The sequence below is a fragment of the Xyrauchen texanus genome, chromosome 25 (assembly GCF_025860055.1).
Source record: "Xyrauchen texanus isolate HMW12.3.18 chromosome 25, RBS_HiC_50CHRs, whole genome shotgun sequence".
In the NCBI taxonomy this organism is placed as follows: domain Eukaryota; kingdom Metazoa; phylum Chordata; class Actinopteri; order Cypriniformes; family Catostomidae; genus Xyrauchen; species Xyrauchen texanus.
In genome coordinates, this window is record NC_068300.1 from 24,092,411 (window position 1) to 24,120,143 (window position 27,733).

Consider the following 27,733-nt stretch of genomic DNA (forward strand, 5'->3'; position numbering starts at 1 on the left):
ACCTTAACTCTTGTCACATTAAAATGTATTTTCAATGAATTTATGCCTCATTCAGTGAGTAGAATTCAAATGAGGTCAGTAAAAGAAGCTTTTATAACCACTCAATTATGATTTAAAGTAATTTATTTGCAGTAGAAAAATGTTTTATTGTTTACATTCTGAATTATTGACGCTAGTGTGCTAACACGATATACGCGGCCATAATATGTGCCAATTACGCTGTTATTATAATGTATTATGACACTGACACTATTGCGAAGATGAGTGTATAAAAGAGTGTTAATGAGCAAAATACAGACAAAAGACTGGAGATAAGAGAGGCATATCTTACTTTGGGCAGATGGCACATGAGTGAAGCAGCATATCAAACAATAGAGTGAATGGGAACTTAAGAGTATTTGAGTACATTTGTTTTCTTTCATAGACTAATTAAATAAAAATGAAAAATCACATGACATATTCTTGGAAAACGTCTCTATTCAAACGATCGTACAGATGTAGTTAAGTTTGCACCAGCTCATTAGTAACTCCTGTGAGTTCATCTTGACTGATCTGGACGAAAACAGATTTAGCTGTCAGCCTCAAAGTAGGTGGAGCTTCAGGTCACACCTACTGATGATGGCTCAATTACAGGAAGAAGGTGTTTAGAAGGCAGCAAGAAATGTTCTTAAAAGTTCACCTCGGTGAGCTGTTAAGAACTACCAAAATGAACTAAAAAAAATCTTTTTGACAGGATTATGTTCGAAATCACATCACACCATTCATTCTTTGATTTCGTATGAAGTATATCAGGGTTATAAAGAGTCCCACTTCTTTTTAGATTTAATTATTTTCTAGAACCTACAGTTAAAGAGGGCTTACTTTTACAATTTAGTATGTGATAGACATTAATTGATCATGTAACAGAAACTGCTATGAACTGAAAAACTTTTAACATCTTTGCTGTTTAATATGGCTATCAGAGACTCTCTTAAAATAGGGCCAAACTGTGGAGGACCTTAGTGCACACCACACCTTCTAACATTGGATATGCCAAAATATCTAAACGGCATTCCAAAATAATCATTGATATCCAAGTTCATATCCATATCTCACAAATCACTCTAAATTGTCATTATTTCTTTAACACCACTCTTCCTCTTCTTCATTACTTATTTCAGAATAAAATAGCCTTCATCTCACATCCTCTGCTATATAGTCAATTAATACATCTATCATGACTTCATGTTGACAAAGTTTTACATGTCATATCTGTCTCTACCTCTATGATCTGAAGGATGTGAGACTCTCTGGCAACTTTAAACACTGCTCTGTCATCTGGGATAGTTATAAATCACCTCTAGCTCAACTTTTACAAGATTAGCCTCTGCTCAGTCATCTCCTCCTAATGCAGAGTAAGCCTATGCTACCCTAGAGGCCCAGCTGACCTGTAATCCTCACACTGTGCCAACTGTCCAGTCTTGCCTCTTCGTGTCTCTTAACATCAGAGAAATCCAAGTCTTCCAGCACTTCAGCTTCATACAGCTTCTTATTCAGGTTTATTGTGTTTGGAAAGGACTTTTGCAACTCACCCATTGCTAGCTGGTGTGTATCTGTGATGTAGCTCCCTGAACTCACCCTAAATGAGGCTGCATGACGTATTCAATCTCCAGAAATGTGTACGTTATGTCTTTGACAAAGTCTCTGTGTTGATTACCTGTAGCCATCAAAATAAGATTCAAGGCCTTGTTTATTGCCTACAATATCTGCATTTCTACTATCAGGCCAGTGTGAACCAGGGACCAACATTTATCTGCAATTCCACCATTGTGCCTACAGCTCAGGCTGAGGTATTAGACTCTGGAGACTAGCTAATACTCAAAATGAACATGATGGAGACTGAAGCTGCCATTTGTTTGTTTTTTATTTTGGAATTTGCTTGGTGTAATGCAAGACCTGACCCTGGAAGTAACAGTGGGAATGCCCTGGCATGCATTAGAACACCCTAATATTATCTGATAGTGGAAACGCGGCTAATGAGCCTATGGCTGTGACTGTGAAAGTCTATAATACTCTCAGAAAGCTATCCTTTAAATTTCCCATTCATACCAATGGCAATTGCTCATTAAGTGAAATTTCTTCCATCTTTGCTCATGGGCACTCAGTTCTGCATACAGTTTGTTTTCGCTGATCACCTGAGCTGTAAATGCCATGTGACTAATCCCTCTAGAGTCACAGGAATATGATGTCCTTATAGCTCTTATTGGCTGATGGCACAACAAAATTCTAACATTCCCAAGTCCTTTACTAGCAAAGTATGTTTCATGCTTTTAAGAGCACTCCAAAAGCATTATGTCACTAGCAAAACATCTACTATATGAAATAGTTGCAATATACTGTATGTTGCATGCACAAAATGTTTTATTTTGTCAGAATACATGGCTACATTTGAATGTCTGGTAGTAGAGAAAGATGCTTTTTGCTGCTATATGGTGTAGTTATGGCATCTACCAGCAAGCACTTACTGGGATCTTCCATGCTAACCAGCCAAACCTTGAGCCATATTACTTACAAGCTGTTTTCCCAATATATACCTTAGTCAAGCCATTGCCATCACCTGCATTAGGTGTCTTCACATAAAGCATCACATCCATGCCCTAAGTGGGTACACTAAGTGGGTACACTATTACAACAAAGCCTTGGTCCAGTTATGGTCCTTCTACCTCACTCAAACTATGTTCACTCTAGTAGACTTAATCGTGTGATCGGGTCATTGTGGCAGAGTGGGAATAAATTATCTGTGTGTTCTGTGGCAGCGTGTGAGCTGGGACGATGGGGGTCGAACTGTACCAACCTATGCGACTGCCAGAACAGTGTAGGAAGCTGTGACTCTGTGACTGGGCATTGCCATTGTGAAGCAGGTTACAAAGGACCACGATGTGATCAAAGTATGTACTGTACTCTATTTTCCTCTCTTTCTCGCTCTGTCTCACTATGAAGAGAATGACTCTGAAAATAATATTTTCTTCCATCAATTTTTATAATGCTGGCAAGGCAGCACTGTATTACAATTTCTTAGTACTTTTTATTCTTCTTCTCTTCAATTGTCTGCAATCAATTCAGCCAGAACCGCTTAACATGCCGTCTCCGTTAAAACCTTTAAATAAACATTTTATATTTTTGTTTTGTAACTTTATACTTTAATTAAAATTAAAAGTCTCCCTTTGATTTAGCTACTTGGAATGCTCAGCATTCAAAATCCAACCAACAGTGATGATGTCGTTGTAAAATCATGTGTTATGTGTAAATTCTTCTGCATAGTCGACAGAAAGCAGGACATATGCTGAGTGTCATGACAACAGCAAACATTAAGGGGACTTTTTTCTGTTGCATTTTGTTTACACAGAAAACAAAGCCTTAGACCTAAGCTTACCTAGATCTTTTGCTGGATTGCAAGCACTGGTATGTCCTTCTGGAAATGAAGGTCTAGTTTTATACTGAGCCTTTGCTGTTTGTTGTTTTCTTGGTGTTTTATAGAGTGTCCTGAGGGTTACTTCGGCCAGGGCTGCCACCACAGATGCCAGTGTGAGAATGATGCAGCATGCGAACATGTGAGCGGTGCCTGTACTTGTTTACCAGGCTGGACTGGAACATACTGTGAAAAACGTAGGAGATGGTTTGTTACGTATTACAATGGCCCCGAAAAATTATTGGAACTTTTTAGACACTTAATCCACACATCAATATGTCTGAATTATTTTCCATTAGATAACAAAAAATATCAAACAAAGTGGCATCTTCAAACAAATGATGATATACCTTTCCTTAAAAATTAAACTTTTAATTTTCTGAGCCATTTTCCAATGACTTTAAACCAACTGGTGCAAAGGTCATTTTTAGTGGACGTTCACACTAGTGTCCTAGCAGAGTAACCACAAGTGAAGCTCTTTACATTAAACATGTTCCACTAAGAAAGTGTCCAAATATTTTTTGTCTTCATTGTGAAAAATATTGATTGTTTTATAATTTTAAACATAAAAAACTGCTATGTTCTCTCACTTAACACTTTTTTAGGGACACTATGGTCCTAATTATGTGCCTGCTTTTGTAGCCCATCCGCCTCAAGGTTTGATGTGTTGTGCATTCTGAGATGCTATTCTGCTCTCTACAATTGCACAGAGTGGTTATCTGAGTTACTGTAGCCTTTTTGTCAGCTTTAACCAGTCTGGCCACTCTCCGTTGACCTCTCACATCAACAAGGCATTTCCATCTGCAGAACTGCCGCTCACTGGATGATTTTTTGTATTTGGCACCATGTGTGTGAAAATCTCAGGGGATGAGCAGTTACAGAAATACTCAAACCAGACCGTCTGGCACCAACAATCACGCCATGGTCGAAATCACTGAGAACACATATTTTCCCCATTCTGATGGTTGATGTGAACATTAACTGAAACTTCTGACCCGTATCTGCATGATTTTATGCATTGCATTGCTGCCACACGATTGGCTGATTAGATAATCGCACGAATATGTAGGTGTACAAATCTCCTAATAAAGTGCTTTGTGAGTGTATCTTTAAAATGTATGGCAATTGGTTTGATGTTTTGCTATTTAATGAAGTGACATTCATAAATTTTTAAGTGTGGTTCAAGTGTCCAATTACTTTTTACTCTCTAAAAGTATGAAACCATCTAACTTGTGTGTGTATACTGTGTACTGTTTACTGTATATGTGTATTCAACAGCCTGTCCTGAAGGTTTCCATGGTCTAGAGTGCCAGCAAAAGTGCCAGTGCTTAAATGGTGGTCGTTGTAACCCCATGACTGGAGACTGCCAGTGTCCATCTGGCTGGGTCGACCCCCTCTGCAATACTAGTGAGTTGTTTTACTGTCGTCAGACATACTCACATCCCATGACAATAAAAGGTAACAGTAAGCAAGTTCAAAGCATTCCCTCTGTCACTCCTGTAAGGTTAAAAGTAAATGATATAACAGATGCTCTTTATTTTGTGTGTCCATGTATGACCACACTTTGCATGCAAAGTAATAGATACCAGCACTGCCCTATTATGATATTTGTCTGCAAGTTACAGCTCTGTCTTTGATGTGGTATCCTAGTGACTCTGTGGTTTAGGAAGCGTTGTTCACTATGTATACATTTTCAAAAATAAGAAATGGCTTTTTGTATATCATATCAGTCTGTGTCTTGCCACAGCATGTGAAGCTGGCACCTATGGCCGTGGCTGCAATCTAACCTGTAACTGCAACAATAATGCTAACTGTGACCCTACTGATGGGCGATGTGAGTGTGAAGCAGGGTGGAGAGGGCATAGCTGTGAACAAGGTATGTTTAACAGTTCTCATATGATCGTGGGAAACATTTGTTTTTATTGTCCCGAAAAAGCACACAATTTTTTTGTGTTTTAAGTATGGGTAATATATTAACACTTATAGCTTAACATACATTAAGTAATATGTATTTGGGGCTGTTCAGACAAGGCTGAAAAGGCTAGACAAGCACAACCCAAAGATTGCAGTAGAACACAGGTGTCTCGAGACATGCTCTAAAAAAATGTACATTCTTATTAACACAACACAGTGCCTAAAAAAAACGCGGTGCTCCTGCGTGAGACACTGAAAACATAATGGTACATGCAACGGTCAAAGACGACCATCTTGTGCTTGAACGCTAGATCTCGTGTTGCTCCTGCGTAAGGCGCTGAAAAAAATTGCGGGACCAGGTGCAGTGGTCAAAGACTTCAGTCTAACCCTTAAAAGCTTGATGTCTACAAAATGTGGTGCTCCTGCACGAGATGCCTATTAAACATCGGGACCCAGGGCAACTGTCAAAGATGTTTATTGTGCTTGAACACTAGATGTCTAAAATACAGTGGGACACGGCCCTGCGGTCAAAGATGTTAGTCTACCGCTTAAACACTAGGCGTCTCAATTGTCAAAGACATCCATCTAGCTCTTAAGTGCTAGACATCTAAAAAATGTGACACTCCTGCAGGAGGTGCTGAAAAACAGCTGGACAATGTACTAAGGCTAGATTTCATTGGAACTCCAATGTGAGATGCTGAAAAAAATAGCGTCTGTCTACTGCTTGCATTAGCTGCTTATTGAAGTTTCTTATAGAGTTAGAATTTGGGGTTTACTAATCCTTCCATCCTCCTCATACTTTGGCTAGAATAGCCTGAATCATGCTCAACTGAAAGCTCAATTCTCGTTAACAACTAATTCAAGAAATATTTGCTTACTGATTTTTCCCAGAGTGCCCATCTGGATTCTATGGTGTGGGCTGTCACCAGCAGTGCCTGTGCCAGAATGGAGGGTCATGTGACAGATTTAGTGGCCACTGCACATGTCTTAGTGGTTGGACTGGAGTGACTTGTGAATTGGGTAAGTTAGAAACCAGACATTGTAAAATTCTAACCCTGACTATAATAGCTGGTCACCAAAATATGTTGTGTTTTAGCTGAACATTTTGGCTTTGCTGCTCCACCTTATAAACCTTCTAGATCAGCACTAAAGTTTGGACAAGCATAGGCAAAATATACTGAATCATAAGCTGCCCTTAAAAATAATTACTTTTTTTGCATTAAAGGAGCTGGAAGTGATTTTTGCATTCTGAAGCTTTCACGTGACTGAGCCTTTGAATTAGCAATGCCCCCTCATTCCGAAACCCCACGCTTCAAAGATGATTTTGAGACCACAACCGAGCAAACGAGCAGCATTGTTTGTTCCAGTGGCTGTCAAATTTAACAGTGGCATGATAGCACCCTTAACTGACAAACATTATGAATCATAGCCTCAATGTACTTCAAAATACAACAAAATGATTGACAGTTAATGTTTTTAATGAAATGAGGAAGTGGGAAATGGCGATTCCAACTCAGGAATGACTTTTTATGATACAAAATAAAACATGTTTGCTTAGAGCGCAACGGTGAAGCTTCAATTTAATGGCAGAGGCCAACACACAATCAGCTGTCACAAAGACCATTGAGATATCTCAGGATACTTATTTCATTAATATCTTTATGGGAGTAGGAAAATTGTTTGCATACTTTTCCATGAAAACATTGCTTACATCACCTTTAAACAACAAAATTTCAAACTAAGTTGGACCTGCAAACAAATGATGCTAGAACTTTCTCAGAACTAATTTCACTTTTCTAAGCCATTTTTGAAATTACATTTAACTAATTGGTCTCAATGTGTTTTGGTTGATGTATGATGCCAGTCCCCTCGAGTTTACACATGTATCTTAGCAGAGTAAGTAACCAGAGGTGTAACTCCACTAGCAGTTGACAACCAAAAATGTAGAAGAAATGCCTGAAGAAATCTTAGTTTGAACAATAGATCTACTTTATTGTTTTATAATTTATCACCTTAAAAACTACTTTTTGTGAAATGTTTTTTAAATAGTGTACTTGTGCTTTCTTTCTTTAAAATAAAAGCCCCTTAATTTGATATTTTATTATATAATGTAATGACATTCTTACATTTTAAGTGAGGCTATTCCTTTAAATGTCCAAATTATTCTGGGCTTTTTAGCAGCAATTACACTAATGCACATTAAATAAGTGCCATTCAACTATATCTTTCATATGTTCTTGGCTTACTCTCATAGTTTCTGCTGTTTATGTGATTGTGTTCAGAATGTGCTGTGGGACACTTTGGGACCGACTGCCAACGCAAGTGTGAGTGTAAAAATGGCGGTGTGTGTGATCGACAGAGTGGCAGGTGCTTCTGCCCTGCAGGCTGGGTGGGCCCACGCTGTGAGAGGGGTAAAAAAACAACAACCTTCAAGCAGTTTGCTATGATCTGTTAATAATGTCTGCTTTAGAAATAAATAAAGAAGACAAATGTGCAGTATATCCAAAAGATACTTTTATTCCAATTGTATGTTTTGTTCAGCATGTGCAGTAGGCTTTTATGGCCAAGACTGTCAAGAGCGATGCAGATGTGACCACAATGCACCATGTCACCACATCACTGGCACCTGCATGTGTCCAGCAGGCTGGAGAGGGCCACACTGTGAAAAAAGTAATTATTACTTTACTTGAAATAAACACTTACTACTCATTATGGAAGCAAATGGTCAAGACACTTCCCATGATCCATCACGCACCCAATGTGTATCTTTCGTGCTGTTAGATTGCCCCCTGCTGGCAGACCCAGTGTAACTCATTTGTGCTCTTACAGTCTGTTTACCTGGTTCGTTTGGAAAACGATGTGCTCAACGCTGCCTCTGTCCTCGTGGCATGTCCTGTAACCATGTGACCGGAGAGTGCGGCTGCTCACCTGGCTTTACTGGTCACGGTTGTGAGCAAAGTGAGTCATTATCCTCACTATCAAACTAATGGTGAAATGAAAGTTGTCATCAATATGCCAACACTATTATTGGCTCAGCACATCTTTGACAACACATTAGTTGTGAAACACTAATCCCTCCACCCTGAATCTCAAAGGTTTTCATTGTGCCTCTGCTCTGTAGTGTGTCAGCCCGGCACATTTGGACTGAATTGTAATCAGGTGTGCCAGTGTTCTGAGGTTAATCAGCTCTGCCACCCAGTCAGTGGTGTGTGCTACTGTGCCCCCGGTTACCATGGCAACAAGTGTGATACAGGTGTGCTCTTCTTATCTCAACTTTGCTCATCTTAAAGTCACATACCATACTTTTGTGATCAAAAGAAATGACTATTCATCATGTGCCATATGCCAATAATTTTTTTGTAAATTGGTGTTTCTTCAACTATGGGCACTTTTATGGCACAGGAATAACTTTTTATTTTTGTTATATGGAGATCACTGTCATTTAAATGAAATATTTTGTCATGCATTACTTTATAAAACTCTTATGTATAGAGTTTATTATGTATATGTGTAATTTCCAATCAAGATGTAATTTTGTAAAATTATGCAAATGGTGTGAAATAATTTAATTGTGTATTTGGGATACATAAAATACTATCTTTGAAATTAGTCTTAGCAAAACAAATAATAAATTTTATTCAATTTTGTATGTCAATTCCATAATTATCATTTCCTCTACAAAATCTAATCAAACCAACAAACACATCATTTGAGATATGGAGGAAAGTAGTGGTATCATGTGTATACACTTATGGGCATGATTTTTGTTTTTGGATAAATTCAATATACTGTGAGAGTGAGAAAATTATGTTGCAGAAGAGTTTATTTCCACAGTGTCAAAAGAGCCCAAAGTTGGAGAAACGCCAATATTCTTTAAAGTATTAATGGCCGTAAATTTTCATGACAACGTTACAGTAAGTATGCTGTACCCATGATGCATCATTATTATTCTTTTAGAGTGTGAGGCAGGGAGTTATGGTCCTAATTGTGAGCGGAAGTGCCAGTGTCTGAATAATGGAGTATGTAAGACCACCACTGGCACCTGTACCTGCCCACCTGGATTCATTGGACCAAACTGCAATATCAGTTAGTCACTAAGATTGCATTCTTCCATCATCATTCTGTAATAAATATACATTCAAGCCTATTGACTGAGTGCAGGTACTAACAGACTGTATTCTCTATGAAGCTTGTCCGACAGGGCGCTATGGGCAAGACTGTGCACAAGTAGCTTTGTGTGGTGAAGGGGCCAGGAGTGATCCAGTCACAGGCAGATGTGTGTGCAAAGCCGGTCAGCGAGGGGAAGACTGTGGACAAGGTCTGACATTATTCTTGCTAAATTTGGATGGTGGAAGGAGAGCAAAACACTGTATTTGGTAGATGTGGAGTTTGCAGTAAATAAGCCTATGTGATTGGATGGTCATAATTAATATGTGTGTATGTCTGTCTCAGGCTGTGCTAAGGGCTGGTTTGGGGAAGACTGTGCTCAGCACTGTAACTGCAGTAATGGAGTGTGTGATGCAGTTACAGGTAACTGCACCTGTAGGCTGGGCTGGAGAGGAGACAGCTGTGATATAGGTGAGATAACTTTGGATCCTTAAAGGATTTAAATTCTCTCATCATTTAATCACCCTTGTGTCATTTTAAACACACGTTTTTCTTTTTTGATGGAACACATTGTTGCAGTGTGTGTATGCGACACCCATTTATTTCTCTCTTTGTGTGTATATGGGACTGTGTGTGACTGTGTGTGTGCATTCTGCATTCTAGCTGTGTCACCCATTCATCATTCAAAATTAACTGAAAAGCCTAGTATGGTTAAACAGATATTTCACCCAAAAAAATAACAATTCCCTCATCATTTACTCACCCTCATGTCTTCCCAGATGTGTATAACTTCTGAACACAAACAATGATATTTAGAAGAATATTTCAGCTTTGTTGGTCAACACAATGCAAGTGAATTGGGTACCAAAAAATGTACGCTCCAAAAAGTACATAAAGGCAGAAGAAAGTAATCCATAAGACTCCATTGGTTAAATCCATATCTTCAGAAATAATAAGAAAGGTGTGGGTGAGAAACTGATACACAATTTCCTCCCTGACCAGTAGGTGGCAATATGTACGACGATTGCGAATTTCCAAAAACAAAAGATGAAGAATGTGAAAGTGGAGCTTGATAATAAAGAAGGATTTAAATATTGATCTGTTTCTCAGTCACATTGAGAGAGAGAGCGAGAGAGAGAGAGAGAGAGAGAGAGAGAGAGAGAGAAAGAGAAATGAATGGGTTCATTCATTTCTATGACAGAATGCAGAATGCACACACACACACACAAACACACTGTCGCACACAGTCCCATATACATACAGAGCCCCCCACCCCAACCCAACACACACACAGAAATGAATGGGTGTCACACACAGTCACACATACACAAAGAGAGAGAGAAATAAATGGTTGTCACACACACTCACACACACACACACACACACACACACACACACACACACACACACACACACACACACACACACACACACACACATGTTGTGTTTCCATGTTTTATGGGGACTTTCCATAGACATAATGATTTTTATACTGTACAAACTTTATATTCTATCCCCTAAACCTAACCCTACCCCTAAACCTAACCCTCACAGAAAACATTCTGCATTTTTACATTTTCAAAAAACATAATTTAGTATGATTTATAAGCTGTTTTCCTCATGGGGACCGACAAAATGTCCCCACAAGGTCAAACATTTCGGGTTTTACTATCCTTATGGGGACATTTGGTCCCCACAAAGTGATAAATACACGCTCACACACACACACACACGCTCACACACACACACACACACACACACACACACACACACACACACACCACAGGCCTGCTGAGGTGGCTGCTATTATTGTCACAACATGATTTTCAAGCCATGTTATTGTTCTGTTTCTCACCAGATGGCAGCAATGTGCCCCAATACATGACACATTAAGTGTAGATTTTTACTGTAGTGAAGATGCTTATTTGCATATGCAAATGATTGTGAAATTGAAATATTTACATTTAAATAAGATCTACAGTATATAACCTAAAATCCCAAAAGAAGTGCATAATTCTACTTCATGGAAGTTAGTGTTACAACATTTCATTAAAAATAAAAAGGGGGTACACCTTTATTATATCCAGTCAAAAATGTCCGCAAACAGCCAAGATGTTGACCATTTTTGAACAGTTTAGGAGGGTTAATCAGGATTTTTGTCTTGTTCTCCAGAAAAATATATAAACATCCTTTAAACAAGACACAACTGATGTCAGAAGTTTACATACACTTAGTTTGAAATCATTAAAACTCATTTTTAACCACTCCACAGATTTAATATTAGCAAACTATAGTTTTGGATAGTCGTTTAGGATATCATTGTGCATGAGACGAGTCATTTTTCCAACAATTGTTTACAGACAAATGATTTCACTTTTAATTGACTATATCACAATTATAGTGGGTCAGAAGTTTACATACACTTAGTTTACTGTGCCTTTAAACAGCTTGTAAAATTCCAGAAAATTATGTCAAGCCTTTAGACAATTAGCCAGTTAGCTTCTGATAGGAGGTGTGGTGCACTGAATTGGAGATGTACCTGTGGATGTATTTTAAGGCCTACCTTCAAACTCAAAAGAATTGTAAAGAAATCAGCCTAGACCTCAGAGAAAATAATTGTGGACCTCCACAAGTTTGGTTCATCCTTAGGAGCAATTTTCAAATGCCTGAACATACCATGTTCATCTGTAAAAACAAAAAAGTAAGCAAGTATAAACACCATGGGACCACGCAGCCATCATACATTTTGGTGCGAAAAATGCAAATCAATCCCAGAACAACAGCAAAGGACTTTGTGAAGATGCTGGAGGAAACAGGTACACATATATCTATATCCACAGTAAAACAAGTCCTATATCAACCTCCCAACCAGCAAGGAAGAAGTCACTGCTCCAAAACCGCCTTTAAAAAGCCAGACTACAATTCGCAAGTGCACATGGGGACAAAGATCTCTGGTCTAATGAAACAAAAATGTAACTGTTTTGCCATAATGGCCATTGTTATGTTTGGAGGAAAAAGGGTGAGGCTTGTAAGCTGAAGAACACCATCCCAACAGTAAAGCATGTGGGTGGCAGCATTATGTTTTGGGGGTGCTCTGCTGCAGGAGAGACTGGTGCACTTCACAAAATAAATGGCAATGAAGATGAAAAATGATGTGGATATACTGAAGCAACATCTCAAGACATCAGCCAGGAACAATGACCCCAAACATACCTCCAAAGTTGTGGCAAAATTACTTAAGGACAACAAAATCAAGATATTGGCGTGGCCATCAAAAAGCCCTGACCTCAATTCGATAGAAAATTTGTGGGCAGAACTGAAAAAGCGTAAGCGAGCAAGGAGGCCTACAAAGCTGACTCTGTTGTGGAAGGCTATCCAAAACGTTTGACCCAAGTTAAACAATTTAAACTAAATGCTACCAAATACTAACAAAGTGTTTGTTAACGTCTGACGCACTGGGAATGTGATGAAATAAATAAAAGCTGAAATAAATAATTCTCTCTACTCTATACTATTATTGTGAGATTTCACATTCTTAAAATAAAGTATTGATCCTAACTGACCTTAGACAGGGAATGTTCTCTACGATTAAATGTCAGGAATTGGTGAATGTAAACTTCTGACATCAACTGTACATTTATTATGAGTTGTAATGGACTATTTTAATAGTGCTTTTTTTGGTCATTTTTTTAACTCAACAGTACTGTCCCCATTCACTTTCACCGTATGGAAAAGAGCACTGTGCACATTCTTAAAAATATCTGCTTTTGTGTTTCACCAAAAAGAAGAGAGAATTTTCATTTTTGGTTGAACTATTTCTTAAAGAAAAGTCCAGGCTGTTTTTTATTTTTTATTTATTTATTTTTTTTTTATAAGAATACTATATTCTTTACTTCTTACAATAATAAAATCACTTGATATAATCATAGATCACAAAAGGTCATTTAAAAGTATTCTTGTGTTGATCAGAGTGTCCCAGAGGCAGGTATGGGGCTGACTGCAGGGAGGTGTGTAACTGTCAAAATGACGCCAGCTGTGATAAAGTAACGGGAGAATGCCACTGTATACCTGGATACTATGGGCATCTCTGTGAACATGGTAAGAGGCCTATAAGGCATCCTGTTTTTTGTTCTGACCCATCTAGTAAATTATTTTTTACTGATTTCTTATCGCTCTTACATGTTTTTTTTTTTACCTAAAGTGTGCCCTCTTGGTTTCCATGGGGATCAATGCCAACTTCTTTGTGACTGCCGTGCCAATGCACCTTGTGATCCTAGCACTGGCAGCTGCCTCTGTCCCCAAGGTTACCAAGGAGTCTATTGTGAGAAAGGTGCAGAACAGCATTCATATGAAGATTTCAGCTGGTACTGATTGTGTGAGTGTTAAAGTGATGCTGTCGTTCTTATTTCAGAGTGTGTGCCAGGCAGGTTTGGGCCTAGTTGTGCCCATAAATGTGACTGTGACAGAGACACACCTTGTGACTCTGTCAGTGGAAGGTGTTTGTGTGCACCAGGGAAGATGGGAACTCGCTGTGATACAGGTGAGCATTCTACCCAGGGTCCAAAATGATTTGTGTTTTTTGCCACATCTGGAAAATACAGTATACTGGAAAATGTGTGTGTGTGTGTGTGTTCTGCTCGCATTGACTGTCACATTGACCCAGAATCACATTTTGCTATTTTTGCACTAATGTAAGGTCTCAGTAGTACTAGGTAATTACATGTACTTAATATGGGTTAAGGTTAGGGTTAGTATCTAGTAATTACTATAGTTGTTGTATATATACGTACGTAAATGTAGAACAGTACTGTAAAATATAGTGCTACCAGAATGCTTGTAAATCTGATCTTTTGAAGATGTTTATCAGATGTTAATTATATTGTGATGCTTTCCAGATAACAAACATCTCGAAGATGTATCTGAATGTAATTAGAATGCGATGCTTTCCAGAAAAAACACCCTTAAACAGACATCTTGAAGATGTGTGCTATCTGAGGTGCTATCGTCTATATGACAACAGCTGAAGCGATTTTACACACACTCATTAAAGTCCATAAACACAACCCAGATAGCACCCATACGTCTCTAAGATGTCTGTTTTAGATGTTTTTATCTGGAAAGCATCACAATCTAATTAAAATCTGCTGAAAAGATCAGATTTACAAACATTCTAAATCATAAACATCTCTAAGACATCTGATGAATGTCTTATTGACATCCGAGACATACTTATTGCATGTGTCTAATAGACGTATTGCAGATGAGCACACTGTGTAAAAAATATGTCTTCTTGATGTAAATGTGTACATCAAATAGATGTCTGGGAGATATGCATGTGCTATCAAGGAACATTTATAGTTTGAATTTATAGTTAAAATAACATTGAAATAATTTGTAAGCTGATACTTTATCAAAAACAACTCAATAACAAATCAAATCAACTTGATTCAACAAATCAAGTTTTTACCAAAATTCACATATTTCCAAAAACAGTCCAGTGCGACTTATGACTTTGTCACATATACCTATCATTTGATTTACGTACAGTATATATATATATAAATATATTATCCCATTGAACATTTGAATTATTTAGTTGTTTTTCCATTAGTATATCTTTCATAATTGATGAGCCTGTCTCCATCTCTTGGTGAAATGGCTCCTATCTCTGTATTTGCAGGCGATATTGTATTTGTGTTGAATTGCTTGCATCGCTTTCATCAGTGAGGGTTAGACTTGCATTCTTACAATTCCATTCAAACCATGTGTTACGTTCCTGTGTTGTCTGCCCTTTTTTCTCGGTTTCACTATCACGATTATTTCACGTTTCCTTGTCCGCTCCGTATTTTTCATCTCACCCGTCACCGATCCCGGTCCATGTCACGTTTTCCCTGTTGTCCGCCCTGAGTCTCACTGTCCGTGTGTTAAACTACATTTCCCACAATTCTCGGCCTCCCTCACTGCCTGCACTCATCATTGTTTCCACCTGTCTGTGTATTTAAACCCCGGTTCTTTGTGTAGTCTCTGTCGATTGTTTTTCGTTTCTTGCATGTTGTCAAGCCTGGTCCGTGTTCCCTCCCCGAGTTCAGAGTTTGTTTCATCGTGTTTATATCTGTTTCGTGTGCATCAGTTTCCTGTTTTCCCCTCGTGGACTTTCATTTGTGTTTACCTTTTGTTTCTTATTTGTTTATCTTTAATAAACACCGCGTTTGGATCCGCACCTCTGTCTGTCTTGTCCTGCTTCCACACCCAGCATAACAGAACAATCGACCAAAGAATGGATCCAGCGGTCCAACAGGCCAACTATCGGCTACTTTGTCTTAAGCAAGGGGACCGACCGGCGTTGAACCACATAGGTGACTTCCTCAAGCTGGCTTGCGTCTCAGACTTCCCGGACTCTGCCCTGGTGGTCTACTTCAGGGGCAACCTGAACGCCTCGTTGAGGGAACGGTTGCCACCGGCAACGCACGAGTACACTCTCTGCAGCTTCGTGGAGATGACTTTGCGGGTCTGCGGCTCACCGTTAACCGTGGGCGTTGCCGAAAAGGACCCTACCTCGCCATCCACAGTGGAGTCCCTTCAACCACCTCCGGCGGCCCCAGTAACACCAGCCCCACCTGTCAGCGAACCGACCCTCACGCCAGTCACCTTCCACGAGCCAGCGCGGCCCACTTCGTCACCCCGGAGGAGGGTGAGAAGACGGGCTTCCGCCTTCCGGCACACGCCTGCCCCGGTCTGCGAGCCAGAGCCCACGCCTGCCCCGGTGAGCGAGCCTGTGCCCACGTTAGCCACGGTCAGCGAGCCCAAGCCCACGCATGTCACTTTGAGCGAGCCTGAGTCCTCGTTAGCCACGATGCACGAGCCAGAGCCCACGCATGTCATTGTGAGCGAGCCTGAGCCCTTGACCGTCCAAGAGCCAGCGCCAGTAGCCCTGACCGTCCAAGAGCCAGCGCCAGTAGCCCTGACCGTCCAAGAGCCAGCGCCAGTAGCCATGACCGTCCAAGAACCAGCGCTAGTAGCCACGACCGTCCGAGAGCCAGCACCCCCAGAGCTTACCAGAGCTCCGCCTTCCGAGCTTACCAGAGCTCCGCCTTCCGAGCTTTCCAGAGCTCCGCCTTCCGAGCTTTCCAGAGCTCCGCCTTCCGAGCTGTCCAGAGCTCCGCCTTCCGAGTTCCCCGAGCTTTCCAGAGCTCCGCCTTCCGAGTTCCCAGAGCTTTCCAGAGCGCCGCCTTCCGAGTTCCCCGAGCGTCCCAGAGCGCCGCCTTCCGAGATTTCCGAGCTTTCCAGAGCTCTGCCTTCCGAGCTTTCCAGAGCTCCGCCTCTCGAGCCTCTCGAGCCTTCCAGGGCTCCGCCTCCAGAGCCTCTCGAGTCTTCCAGGGCTCCGCCTCTCGAGCCTCTCGAGCCTTCCAGGGCTCCACCTCTCGAGCCTCTCGAGCCTTCCAGGGCTCCGCCTCCAGAGCCTCTCGAGTCTTCCACGGCTCCGCCTCCAGAGCCTCTCGAGTCTTCCACGGCTCCGCCTCCCGAGCCTCCTACGGCTCCGCCTCCCAAGCCTCCTACGGCTCCGCCTCCCGAGCCTTCCAGGTCTCCTACGGCTCCACCTCCCGAGCCTCCTACGGCTCTGCTCCCAGAGACTCCAGAGCCTCCTACGGCTCCGCCTCTCGAGCCTCCTACGGCTCCGCCTCTCGAGCCTCCTACGGCTCCACCTCTCGAGCATCCTACGGCTCCACCTCTCGAGCCTGCTACGGCTCCTCTCCCAGAGACTCCCGAGCCTCCTACGGCTCCGCCTTCTGAGCCTCCTACGGCTCCGCCCCCAGAGTCTCCTATGGCTCCGCCCCCAGAGCCTACTAGAGCTCCGCCCCTCGAGCCTTCTACGGCTCAGCCTTTCAAGCCTCCTACGGCTCCGCCTCTCGAGCCTCCTACAGCTCCGCCTCCTACGGCTCCGCCCCCTGAGCCTCCTACGGTTCCGTCTCCTGAGCATCCCTTGGCTCTGCCTCCAGAGCCTTCCAGGCCTCCGCCTCTAGAGCTGCCTACGGCGCCACCGCCCTCAGCTCCATCTCATGAGCCTTCCTCGGCTCCACCTCCTGAACCTTCCTCGGCTCCGCCTCAGAGGTCCTCCTTGGCTCTGCCTCACGCGGCTCCGCCGGCCTCCCCAGTGGCCACTCCTCCTCCCAGGCCCCCTGAACCGGTCCTTGCCCCACGGCCATCTCCTAGGCCACCTAAACCGGCCTCTGTCCCGTGGCCACCTCCCAGGTCCCCTGAACCGGCCCTTGGCCCACGGCCATCTCCCAGGCCACCAAATCCGGCCTCTGTCCTGTGGCCTCCTCCCAGGCCCCCTGAACCGGCCCTTGCCTTATGGCCAGCCCCCGGGCCATCTAAACCTGTCCAGGCCCGGTCGATACCTCCCTGGCCTCCTAAACCTGTCCCTTTGTGCCCCAGTGGACTGCCTAATTGCCCCTTGTGCCCCCATGGACTGCCTAATTGCCCCTTGTGCCCCTGTAGACTGCCTAATTGCCCCTTGTGCCCCTGTAGACTGCCTAATTGCCCCTTGTGCCCCCATGGACTGCCTAATTGCCCCTTGTGCCCCTGTGGACTGTCTCATTTCCCTTTGTGCCCCAGTGGACTGCCTAATTGCCCCTTGTGCCCCCTTGGTCTGTCTCCGTGTCCCTTGTGCCTTCTTGGTCTGTCTCTGTGCCCCTTGTGCTCCCTTTTCTCTGTCTGTGTTCCCCCGGGTCTGCCCCCTCACTCCTTGGATCTTTTGTTTTTGTTCTTCTTTGTGGGGTTTCTGTTTGCGGTAGGACCGTCTGGAATCCGGTCCTTTTAGGGGGGGGGGGGGGTTATGTTACGTTCCTGTGTTGTCTGCCCTTTGTTCTCGGTTTCACTATCACGATTATTTCACGTTTCCTTGTCCGCTCCGTATTTTTCATCTCACCCGTCACCGATCCTGGTCCATGTCACGTTTTCCCTGTTGTCCGCCCTGAGTCTCACTGTCCGTGTGTTAAACTACATTTCCCACAATTCCCGGCCTCCCTCACTGCCTGCACTCATCATTGTTTCCACCTGTGTATCGTTCAGTCTCCACTTTGTCTGTGTATTTAAACCCCGGTTCTTTGTGTAGTCTCTGTCGATTGTTTTTCGTTTCTTGCATGTTGTCAAGCCTGGTCCGTGTTCCCTCCCCGAGTTCAGAGTTTGTTTCATCGTGTTTATATCTGTTTCGTGTGCATCAGTTACCTGTTTTCCCCTTGTGGACTTTCATTTGTGTTTACCTTTTGTTTCTTATTTGTTTATCTTTAATAAACACCGCGTTTGGATCCGCACCTCTGTCTGTCTTGTCCTGCTTCCACACCCAGCATAAAACCATGTCATATTGTGTTTTAAAGTAAATGGATATTTGGGATTTTATCAACTCACCAAAGCCGTTTTCGCTTGCATTTGACACCTGGAGAATGTTAATTTTGGAACCTGCTTCCACCTCATCTGAAATCTGGAGATGAGTTTTTGCATCAGTTATTCTGTCTAATATTTCTTTTTAAATTGACACCAGACTGTGGAATAAATCGGTTTGGCCCAGATTGCTCAGAGAGATGTCAATGTCACAACGGAGGGCAATGCAATCCACGCAATGGACACTGCACTTGTCTGAATGGTTGGGTTGGACCAAGCTGTCAAGAGGGTAATTGTAATACTGGTTCACTGGTTCAGTTGTAATTAACACAAACTTTTGTGATCTCAAAAGAATACATTACTTATATCACTTTTGTTTGTAACAGGGCTCACGTCTAATCAGAATACTAGTAGAAGCAAATGGAAAGACTCCTCAGTGTTCAGTTTACCAGTATAGCAATCTCACAGTTCCTGATCAAGTCCAGCCTACACATGACAGAAATTGAGACACTTTGTCACTGACTGTAACGTGACTGGAAGTGAATTTGTGAGTGGACATTTGGCTAAACTTTGAGCCTTTTAATATCTTTGAACTCTACGGTGTACAATGATCAAATGATGATTTACTGGAGAGACTTCCATTTGTAGATACATGATAAACTTTCTCATGGAAAAGTTTAAATCAAAGCCAACATGAAGAAGAGTTTTCATATACTGTAGAAGCTCCTCCTGGATGAGGACAAATACAACATTTTTGAAGAACGTTTTCTGCATCAGCCGTGCAGTTAAACTGTTAGTAACAGTTGCTTCCATTTCTTCATGTTGCGTTCCAACTCTAATCATGGTCTTCGGTACACTTGAAAATAACAAGCGGGTGTATCCAAGCAAGACTAAGCTCCTGGACTAAATTCCCAAATGAGGGATAATGAAGGAACTGAAGGAACTTGCTAAAATCTTAGTCTTCAACATCATTGCGCTCCTTCACCCAAAAATGGCAATTCTGTAAACATTTACTCACCCTGATGTCATGCTCAACATGAGATGCTTTTGAAATGTCCAAGCTGCTCTTTTCCATACCATGAAAGTAAACCGTGACTGTAGCTCTCAAGATTAAAAAAAAAAAAAAACATACAAACGTAACATAAAACTTGTGCGCTATTTTCTAACTGTTCTAGCTTTGTGTGTGTAATAGGCTGCAATTGTGGTTATTCACTGAAAATGTGGCCCTCCCCATGTCACTGTCTACGTTTGATTGATGGAAAACATTAATATGGAGCAGCTTGCAACTGTTGAAAGGTTCTTTGAGCCAAAAGGGGCTGTTTAATTGTATGTTGCATTATTCATGATGAACATTTAGTCCATATTTGGATACATGGTCCATATTTCAAAATGTTTTGTTCCATTCAATTTGAACTTTTTCAAATTCAAAAGAATATGAAACAACATTTCTTTTACTTTGTGTACATATGAATGTGAAAGTTTTAGTGTGTGAGTGGTTCTGTAAGATTTTGTTTTTAAAAACGATAGTTTGCATTTAATGAACAATAGTACTGTAAACCATATAATCACTAAGATTTCTATTTTACAACCTTTTTTCTACAGATGTATTTTTGTACAGTACCATGTCTACAACACTATGCAGTATGTAGTTCATATTTGTGATATGTGATCTGCATTCACAGAATGTAGACTATAAACTTAAAAGGAAATGTACATTTCAATGATACTGCAGCTAAGTCAGGGCCAAAGATATTCATTTAAAAAAATAATTCTTATTCGAAGCTCTACTTTGAGCAGTCCGATTTTATTTAAAGTAAATTTTACCATGGGAAACAGTTTTTTTTTCTTAATGGAAGCTTACAAATATTTTATTTATGATTATCCATCTCTTAAGCATTCAGAAATAAGCACTGACTATTTTTAAATGTTTTTTTTTTATATATATATATATAACTGCAGTTAAAGAATTAATGACATTTTTCCCAAGCTAATATGTGTGCACTGTCAACATATTTAAATAAATAAAGATATGAGTATTTCCTTTATTTTGTCATTTGCACGTGAATGAACTATATTTTCTTGATTTCACCGTTTTAAAATCCATACTGGCATTCGGATTGATGTTTTTCTTTTCTTTTTTCTCTACAAAATGGTCCCAAGTATTTTGTTTGCGTTTTAAAAAGATTTTATAGGTATGTGAACTGTAATAATCCTAAAATATTTACAATTACATTTTAAAGGGAAAAATGGAAAAACAGCATTTTTGTTCATCTATTTTTCATACAGTTTAACAGTGTTGTGCCAATGTATATGTATATCACACGTTTTTTTTATGTATATCTTCAATAAATAAACATACTGTATACCAATTATAATCTTTATACACATCAGAAATACAAAGAAAAAAAAACAAATTTTAGAATAATTTATTTTCAGTTGGTAAATTTGAAGCTGCACATATTTTTCAAGCACAATGTCATGAGCAATAATTGGCAATGAAAAAATAAATCAAGGCAAAAGTGATATTGTTAATTAAAACCAGTATAGTATATATATAGAATCAGGTTATATACAGATTATTAAATCATTCTATTATGTATATACACAAATCCACATTATTTTTTTTAACAGTAATGGTCAGTATAATACATAATAGTCAGAATAAAAGGTCATACCAAAAACAGTCTATTCTTATCAAATCCACTTCAAAACATTATATTCAAAGTTATCTGAATTAATGTACATAGAGTTACTTCTGTTGACATTATTGGACACTTTATTTATTATTTTAATCACTTTACAGCAGAAGTATTTGACTTTATTTCCTCAATGACTTCATATAGGAAAATACTTTTTGACTTTGTTGTTTTGTTAAATATTAGGCTGTTTTAAAAGGTTGAATTTGTGTGCACCAACAGTTTCTCATATCAACAAGGCTTATATACATGGTGGTGTACAATTTGCGATTTCCTCATGATCTATGTCTTCCCGAGGGACATATAATTACAGCAGCTCATACAAGGTCCACCACAGCAGATAAACACATATGACCAACATTCCATATGAAAGATGCAGACAGCCTGATTTTACTCAACATATGAATGACAAATACAAGGACATAGCATTTATGATGACCCTCAGCTAATAGTTACTTAAGCAAAGCTTGCCACTTCTATCACATAGAGAGAAGTGGCCTTTGGTTAACATGCTACTTCAAAAACCCATATGTAACAATTCACTCTGCTTTGTTCTAGTTTAATACAATATGTTCAGCTCAGCATTTTGCTTACCTGAGTCTTAATGTAGCTCATTCAACAATCATAACCTTCATAAACAGCATTACATTACATCTACAGGTCAACACTTTCAGACTTTACGATAAGGTTTTATTTGTTCAAATGTGTTAACTATATTAGTTAACATGAACTAACAATTAAAAATACTTTTGTTAATGTTAATTTCAAAATATCCAGCAGTTATACATTTTTCTTATAAAAAGTTGTATTTGTTAACATTAGTTAATGCACTATAAACTAACATGAACTAACAATGAACAATTGTATTTTTATTAACTAAGATTAACAATGATTAATAAATGCTGTAAACATATATTGTTATTTTTAGTTCATGAAACCAAATGTCAACGAAAGGAACCTTATTGTAAAGTGTTACCCACTAAAGTAAAATACCATTTTAAAAATGAATTAGTATGTAGGCTACATGCAATGTTTAGATTTAATTGAAATCTTTGAAAATGTACAATACACAATAAATTTGATAAACATTCAGAATAATTTGAACGGTCTTGACACAAACCTGTCGAAATATTGACCTTCACATTGTATGCATTTAATAAGGTATTTAATCAAATTTTTAATCTTAGCATTTAATTATGATGATAATACATAAATGAATGTATAAAGCCTCTTTATAAAGCTCTGTAACCCTTACCAGCTTATGCACACAATTCACCACTGATGGCCTTAAAATGCCATAATGCATGTAATAGATAATTCTGTTGGTACAGATGAAACACATGCTCCGGCACTGAGTATTTAGCATTAGTACTGCATAAGGCATATCATCTATTAATTCTTAGACAGCAAATGAATGCTGTTCAAATCACTTACTTATACACAATGTCCATGTCTGAGTAACATATGATTTATCAGTTCTAGACACATCTACTAGAATAATGTTTTATGGAAAACACATGCGTAATAACAGCATATAGTGTAATAACTTGTACTTGCAAAGATCTGATGTTTGGATTACGAAATAAAATATTAGTTAATTAATATTAATGCAAATATTAGCATAAAGTAGTAATTACTTGTAGGCCTACTGATTTAGTTTTTTCCACCATGATCAATGTAAATTTAAAGCTTGTAGTGTTTCATTAATGGGGTGGTGCTTGTTGATGATTACATATATATCTGAGAGATTTATTTCTGGCCAGTGTGTTCTCTTTCTCTCAATTGATGGCGCCATTGGCCAAGAACATAACAAATGAGAAGACAGCATTCTTCACTAAACACATAAGAGGACAAGAAAATACATTTAGAAAAAAAAATAAAAGGTGAAATTCTATAAGTAAAACTTTCAAATACGAACAAAAATCAATGCAGTCCATCCTTCAAACAGTGTCTGGTATGAATACTTAGCCTCGGATAGATAAATATAAAATCCAGTGCACTAAATTTTATTTGGATCACTGAATATCCCAAAATTTAAACAAATAAATAAAGACATTCTGCACTGAAAACCACCTATAATGCAGAACATTAAGGCAATCCATCAACTGAGAACAGTTGGTACATGATGCAACACACAACATTTCACCATATTACCAAGTGCCTTCCTTCACCTATGCACCAAAGCTCAAGTGCAAAGACATTCCAAATAAAAAGAGGTTGTTAAGAGGGAACAACAGGACAGACGACAGAGAATTCTTTGGTTGAAGCACTGTGACATCTGAGTATACAGTTAACCACTAATCGCTGTTTTAGGCCAGTCGATTCTTAGAAAACGTTTTAAAAGTTATAATGAATTCAAACAATGGGTTAAAAAAACTCTTTTAGATATTGCACATTTGTAGAGGCCTGTATTTTACAGTATATTTAAGATTTCTGTCAGTCTCATAACCCAAAGCTACGGTCTGATAGCAAACTATATGTTAATTCCTGAAATTGGGAAAGCTCTGAACATTTAAATTTTAGGAGTTAACTAACTTTGCCTTCATGTTTGAAACTAAAATGCATCTGGTATTATAGATGAGGCCTTGGAAACCAGCAGTATGTTGGATATCAATGCAGTGATGTTTTAACATGTACATAAAACCAGCGCCAACGACAATAAGTGACATAAAAATACTTTATAATCAGCCTTGTTCAGTTATGTAAATTTCTGCATTCACTAGTAACTGAAGTGCTTCATCAGTACCACTACTGGAAATATATGTTTAGAATCCCCCATTAGTGTATGCAAATGTATTATTTTCCAATGAATATGAAAACAGCTTGTGCATTGGCCAGTGAATGTCATGCATTTAGTACAAAATCTGGAACCCTAAAATATACTGCAGCTCTTTTAGTGCGTACTATAGTACGAGTGGGAGGAGCAAGTGAGCTAGTGCGTTTGATTTCAGTGGTTTCTTAAAGGTCAGATCGGCACTCTGCTTATTGAGCCGGCATAGCTGATTTGAACGTGAGCATGCTTTAGCCTGTGCAGTTCTGCCACTTCTTTCAGGCTAATATCAGCATCCTCCATGTAGTGTGCAAGTTGGCGTCTCCGGTGGGACCTCTGATATTGCTGGCCCCATGTGCCAATGTTTTATTAGGTCAAAGCTCAGAGAAAGACGCAGGTCAACACAGTGTCACTGACATTCCTTTAGGACCTGTAGTCCTTTTTGCTGTAGGGCTTGTTGCCTAGGATACTGTCCACTTCGTGTATAATTGATGATGATAATTTTGGAAGAACCTGAGTGGGAAAGTATTGGATTGAAGAATTAATGTTGCAATAATTTAAGCATATCTGCTTTTGTTATTCGTGAAAAACATTACTAAAATATAGATTATCATGACGTCGTGACTACTGAGAGGTTTCCCCTTTATCCCATAAAAAAAAAAAAAAATAAATAAATAAAAAATATTTAGATATTTATATTAAGAAGGAAGCTATTCTGGTCATCATTTTAAAGCCACAAAAAAGCATTTGTGCTTTATCATTTGTAAAAAAATTAAATAATTGACCTTATTCTCCATATATATATATATAGTGTAGATAGCATATACTGTATACTTGTAAGTCTCTAGAGGCGAGTAAATAAATTGGTTTAGTATAATATTTTTTTGCAAATAAATCAATTAGGGCTGGGAAATTGAACGTGTTCATTTCTGCGATTAATAGTTAAATGTGTAATGCACACATTCTTTTTTTAAGCATTTGTTTATTTTTTTTGTCACGTCCTGAAACTTCACACATTTCTTTCCCCCACAAAATGTGGCTAAAATTTTCATATTTACATTTCCAGATGTACACGCTTTTGTACTCGAATACTCATCCTAGTACAGAAATTGATTGTGTGGCGTGAAGTGCACGCTTATTCATTCCGTGTGACTCATGTACTGGGCTTAATAAACACATGAGTAGATTTACTGTCTGGAAAATATGAAGACTTCACACATAAGTGGTGATCCAGGTCTGGGAGAGATACAGTCAAGCTATAGCATCGCATCACACAAAACGCTGAACCAGTGGCAAAAGCAAAACCGTGCAAGAGAGAGAGAGTGAGTGCGCACGACAGAGACTGAATGCAGCCAGATAAAATAATAGCTTCGAAATTTTTAACTTTTGCATGTAAACTTAAGTTTCTCTTGCCAATATAGCTTGATATAAATTGAATCTGCCCATTTGATCCTATTATTTAAAAAGTCAACTGGAAAACAGCAAAAGATTTTGCTCAACTTTTAATTACAGCATGTTCACTGATGATACACTTAAATCATACTTGTAAAAATGTGTCTAACTCTTTCTGCAAAAAACAGAACATTTTAACAAGTACATATTAAAATAATTAAACTAAATAATAACCATCTCTTGCACTTTTCATCATAGAAGAGATGTATTCTGTTGTATTTGTATTTTTTGTGTATTTTTGAATAACGTAATAGATCTCAACAAGAAATCAACGTCACATCATTAACCCCTATATTTCACTGTATGTCGTTTTTGAAATAAGGTTCGTTGACTCACCTGAATAGCTCCTATGTTCTCCATCAGTTGATCAGTACTGGAGGACCCCAGCAGCACACAGCTCACCCCCTCATTCCTCAGACACCACGCTACACAGAGATACCAAAGCACAACACGTTAACATCTCTGTAAAAACAACAGTGAACCTGGCTTTGTTGTCTAAAACTGCTTTTGAGATTATCTGTAAAGGTGATGGGAAAATGCGGTACAATATACCCAGTCATTTGTAAAATGAATCAGAAGTCAATTTTGTTTAGGCAGAAAAAAATCTCTGTGGCATTTTGAAAGCAAATCAGATTTGATATATAAAGTTATATATATGATATATACATTTTTTATATATCAAACTATGGCAGAGGTAGGTGTATTTTGAGTTTTAGCATATGTGGGCTTAAAGCTATACAATTCTGTCTTTTTTTTATACAATTTTGAACAATGGACACACTAATGGAGGCTTATTTTGAAACATAAAAGCAATGAAAAATTAAGAATTCCGCCATAATTTGCTTGTCCTCATGTTGTTCCAAACTTGTACGACCTTGTTTCTTCTGTGTACCACAAGTGAAAAAAATGTGTTTTATGAAAAATGTTGACGCTGCTCTTTTTTGCCATACAATATAAGTGGATGAGTTTGTCATTTCTTAACATTCTGCCTACACTCTCTTTTGTGTTCCATGGAAGAAAGAAAGTGAAATGGGTTTGGAACAAAACGAGGATAAGTAAATGAAGACAGAATTTTCATTTTTGAGTAAACTGTCCCTTTAAGACAGCAGTAAAAAGTTATAAAAAGACCAAAGCATTCAAAGCTCATGAAAAATGACACATATCAGAGACACACAAAAGATGAAGAGCTGTCAGCCACTCAACATGACCACAAGAACAAACACATAACACACCTGAAACAATGAAAGCACCCTGGTTCAAGTTTACTGTAATGTTCTGTCCAAATGTATCCGGCCTGTAGTTATCAGTCATCACTAACATCCAGAAACCACACAACACCCCTGCTGCTCCCCTGACCTTTACTGCTTTACTAAAAAAAAGTTATGACTGTATAAATCAATGGTTATACTGTAATTGGACAGTTGTGCCAAGCCAGGCTTAATGATTAGTGTGGAATACAGGCAACAAAAACTGAAGCTATAAAGAGATAAACATACTATTTGTTTATGTCCGATGGAGAAAACCAAATCTAAAATATTGCAATTCTCTATGCTGTTTTACCCTTATATGAGCAATTACAGTTATCTACTGATTTCAGTATGCCTAATGTGTTTCATTAGTAGACAAGTAAAACATGTTTATAGATCAGCATCATTGGTTGTTCCTGAAATGACATTGCTGTCAACTAGAGACTAAATCCAAAATTAAAGGAATGAAAACTGAAAACGGGAACAAATGTTATTTTACATATATTAGGCTACTGTATATTATGCTTGCTATGATTTCTATACTGATAATTTCCCCACATGAAAAACAAAACAAAATGTTTTTTTAAATAATTTTGCTTATTTTGGGTGAGACAAGTCCCTTATTTTATAGCTTGTTCTTCCAGACCGGGTCGCTTGTTTCTCTAGTGAGTTATGGAAACACTGCAACTGGTATTTCACCCTCCCTTAGCACATAGTA

General features: G+C 39.2%; 2 protein-coding genes across 4 annotated transcripts in view; one reads left to right on the top strand and one right to left on the bottom strand.

Annotated features, from left to right (window-relative positions):
• megf6a (multiple EGF-like-domains 6a) overlaps positions 1 to 21,168 on the top strand; it is a 75,328-nt gene extending 54,160 nt beyond the window's left edge. Inside the window, exons 18-34 of one of the 2 annotated variants that reach the window (XM_052091248.1) lie at positions 2,796 to 2,927; positions 3,517 to 3,645; positions 4,727 to 4,855; positions 5,196 to 5,324; positions 6,254 to 6,382; positions 7,645 to 7,773; positions 7,904 to 8,032; positions 8,192 to 8,320; positions 8,484 to 8,615; positions 9,320 to 9,448; positions 9,552 to 9,680; positions 9,815 to 9,940; positions 13,439 to 13,567; positions 13,671 to 13,799; positions 13,881 to 14,009; positions 19,011 to 19,139; positions 19,237 to 21,168. In XM_052091248.1, coding sequence (XP_051947208.1) covers positions 2,796 to 2,927; positions 3,517 to 3,645; positions 4,727 to 4,855; positions 5,196 to 5,324; positions 6,254 to 6,382; positions 7,645 to 7,773; positions 7,904 to 8,032; positions 8,192 to 8,320; positions 8,484 to 8,615; positions 9,320 to 9,448; positions 9,552 to 9,680; positions 9,815 to 9,940; positions 13,439 to 13,567; positions 13,671 to 13,799; positions 13,881 to 14,009; positions 19,011 to 19,139; positions 19,237 to 19,307 — 2,138 coding nt within the window. In that variant the 3' untranslated portion in view covers positions 19,308 to 21,168. The remainder of the gene's footprint in view (positions 1 to 2,795; positions 2,928 to 3,516; positions 3,646 to 4,726; positions 4,856 to 5,195; positions 5,325 to 6,253; positions 6,383 to 7,644; positions 7,774 to 7,903; positions 8,033 to 8,191; positions 8,321 to 8,483; positions 8,616 to 9,319; positions 9,449 to 9,551; positions 9,681 to 9,814; positions 9,941 to 13,438; positions 13,568 to 13,670; positions 13,800 to 13,880; positions 14,010 to 19,010; positions 19,140 to 19,236) is intronic. The other variant, XM_052091249.1, reaches the window with a different exon arrangement.
• A 127-nt stretch (positions 21,169 to 21,295) lies between these two features.
• kcnab2b (potassium voltage-gated channel subfamily A regulatory beta subunit 2b) overlaps positions 21,296 to 27,733 on the bottom strand; it is a 126,749-nt gene continuing 120,311 nt past the window's right edge. For both annotated transcript variants that reach the window (XM_052091773.1, XM_052091772.1), the window contains 2 exons: positions 26,105 to 26,193; positions 21,296 to 24,829 (listed from right to left, as the gene is read on the bottom strand). In XM_052091773.1, the coding sequence (XP_051947733.1) occupies positions 24,740 to 24,829; positions 26,105 to 26,193 (179 nt within the window). In that variant the 3' untranslated portion in view covers positions 21,296 to 24,739. The remainder of the gene's footprint in view (positions 24,830 to 26,104; positions 26,194 to 27,733) is intronic.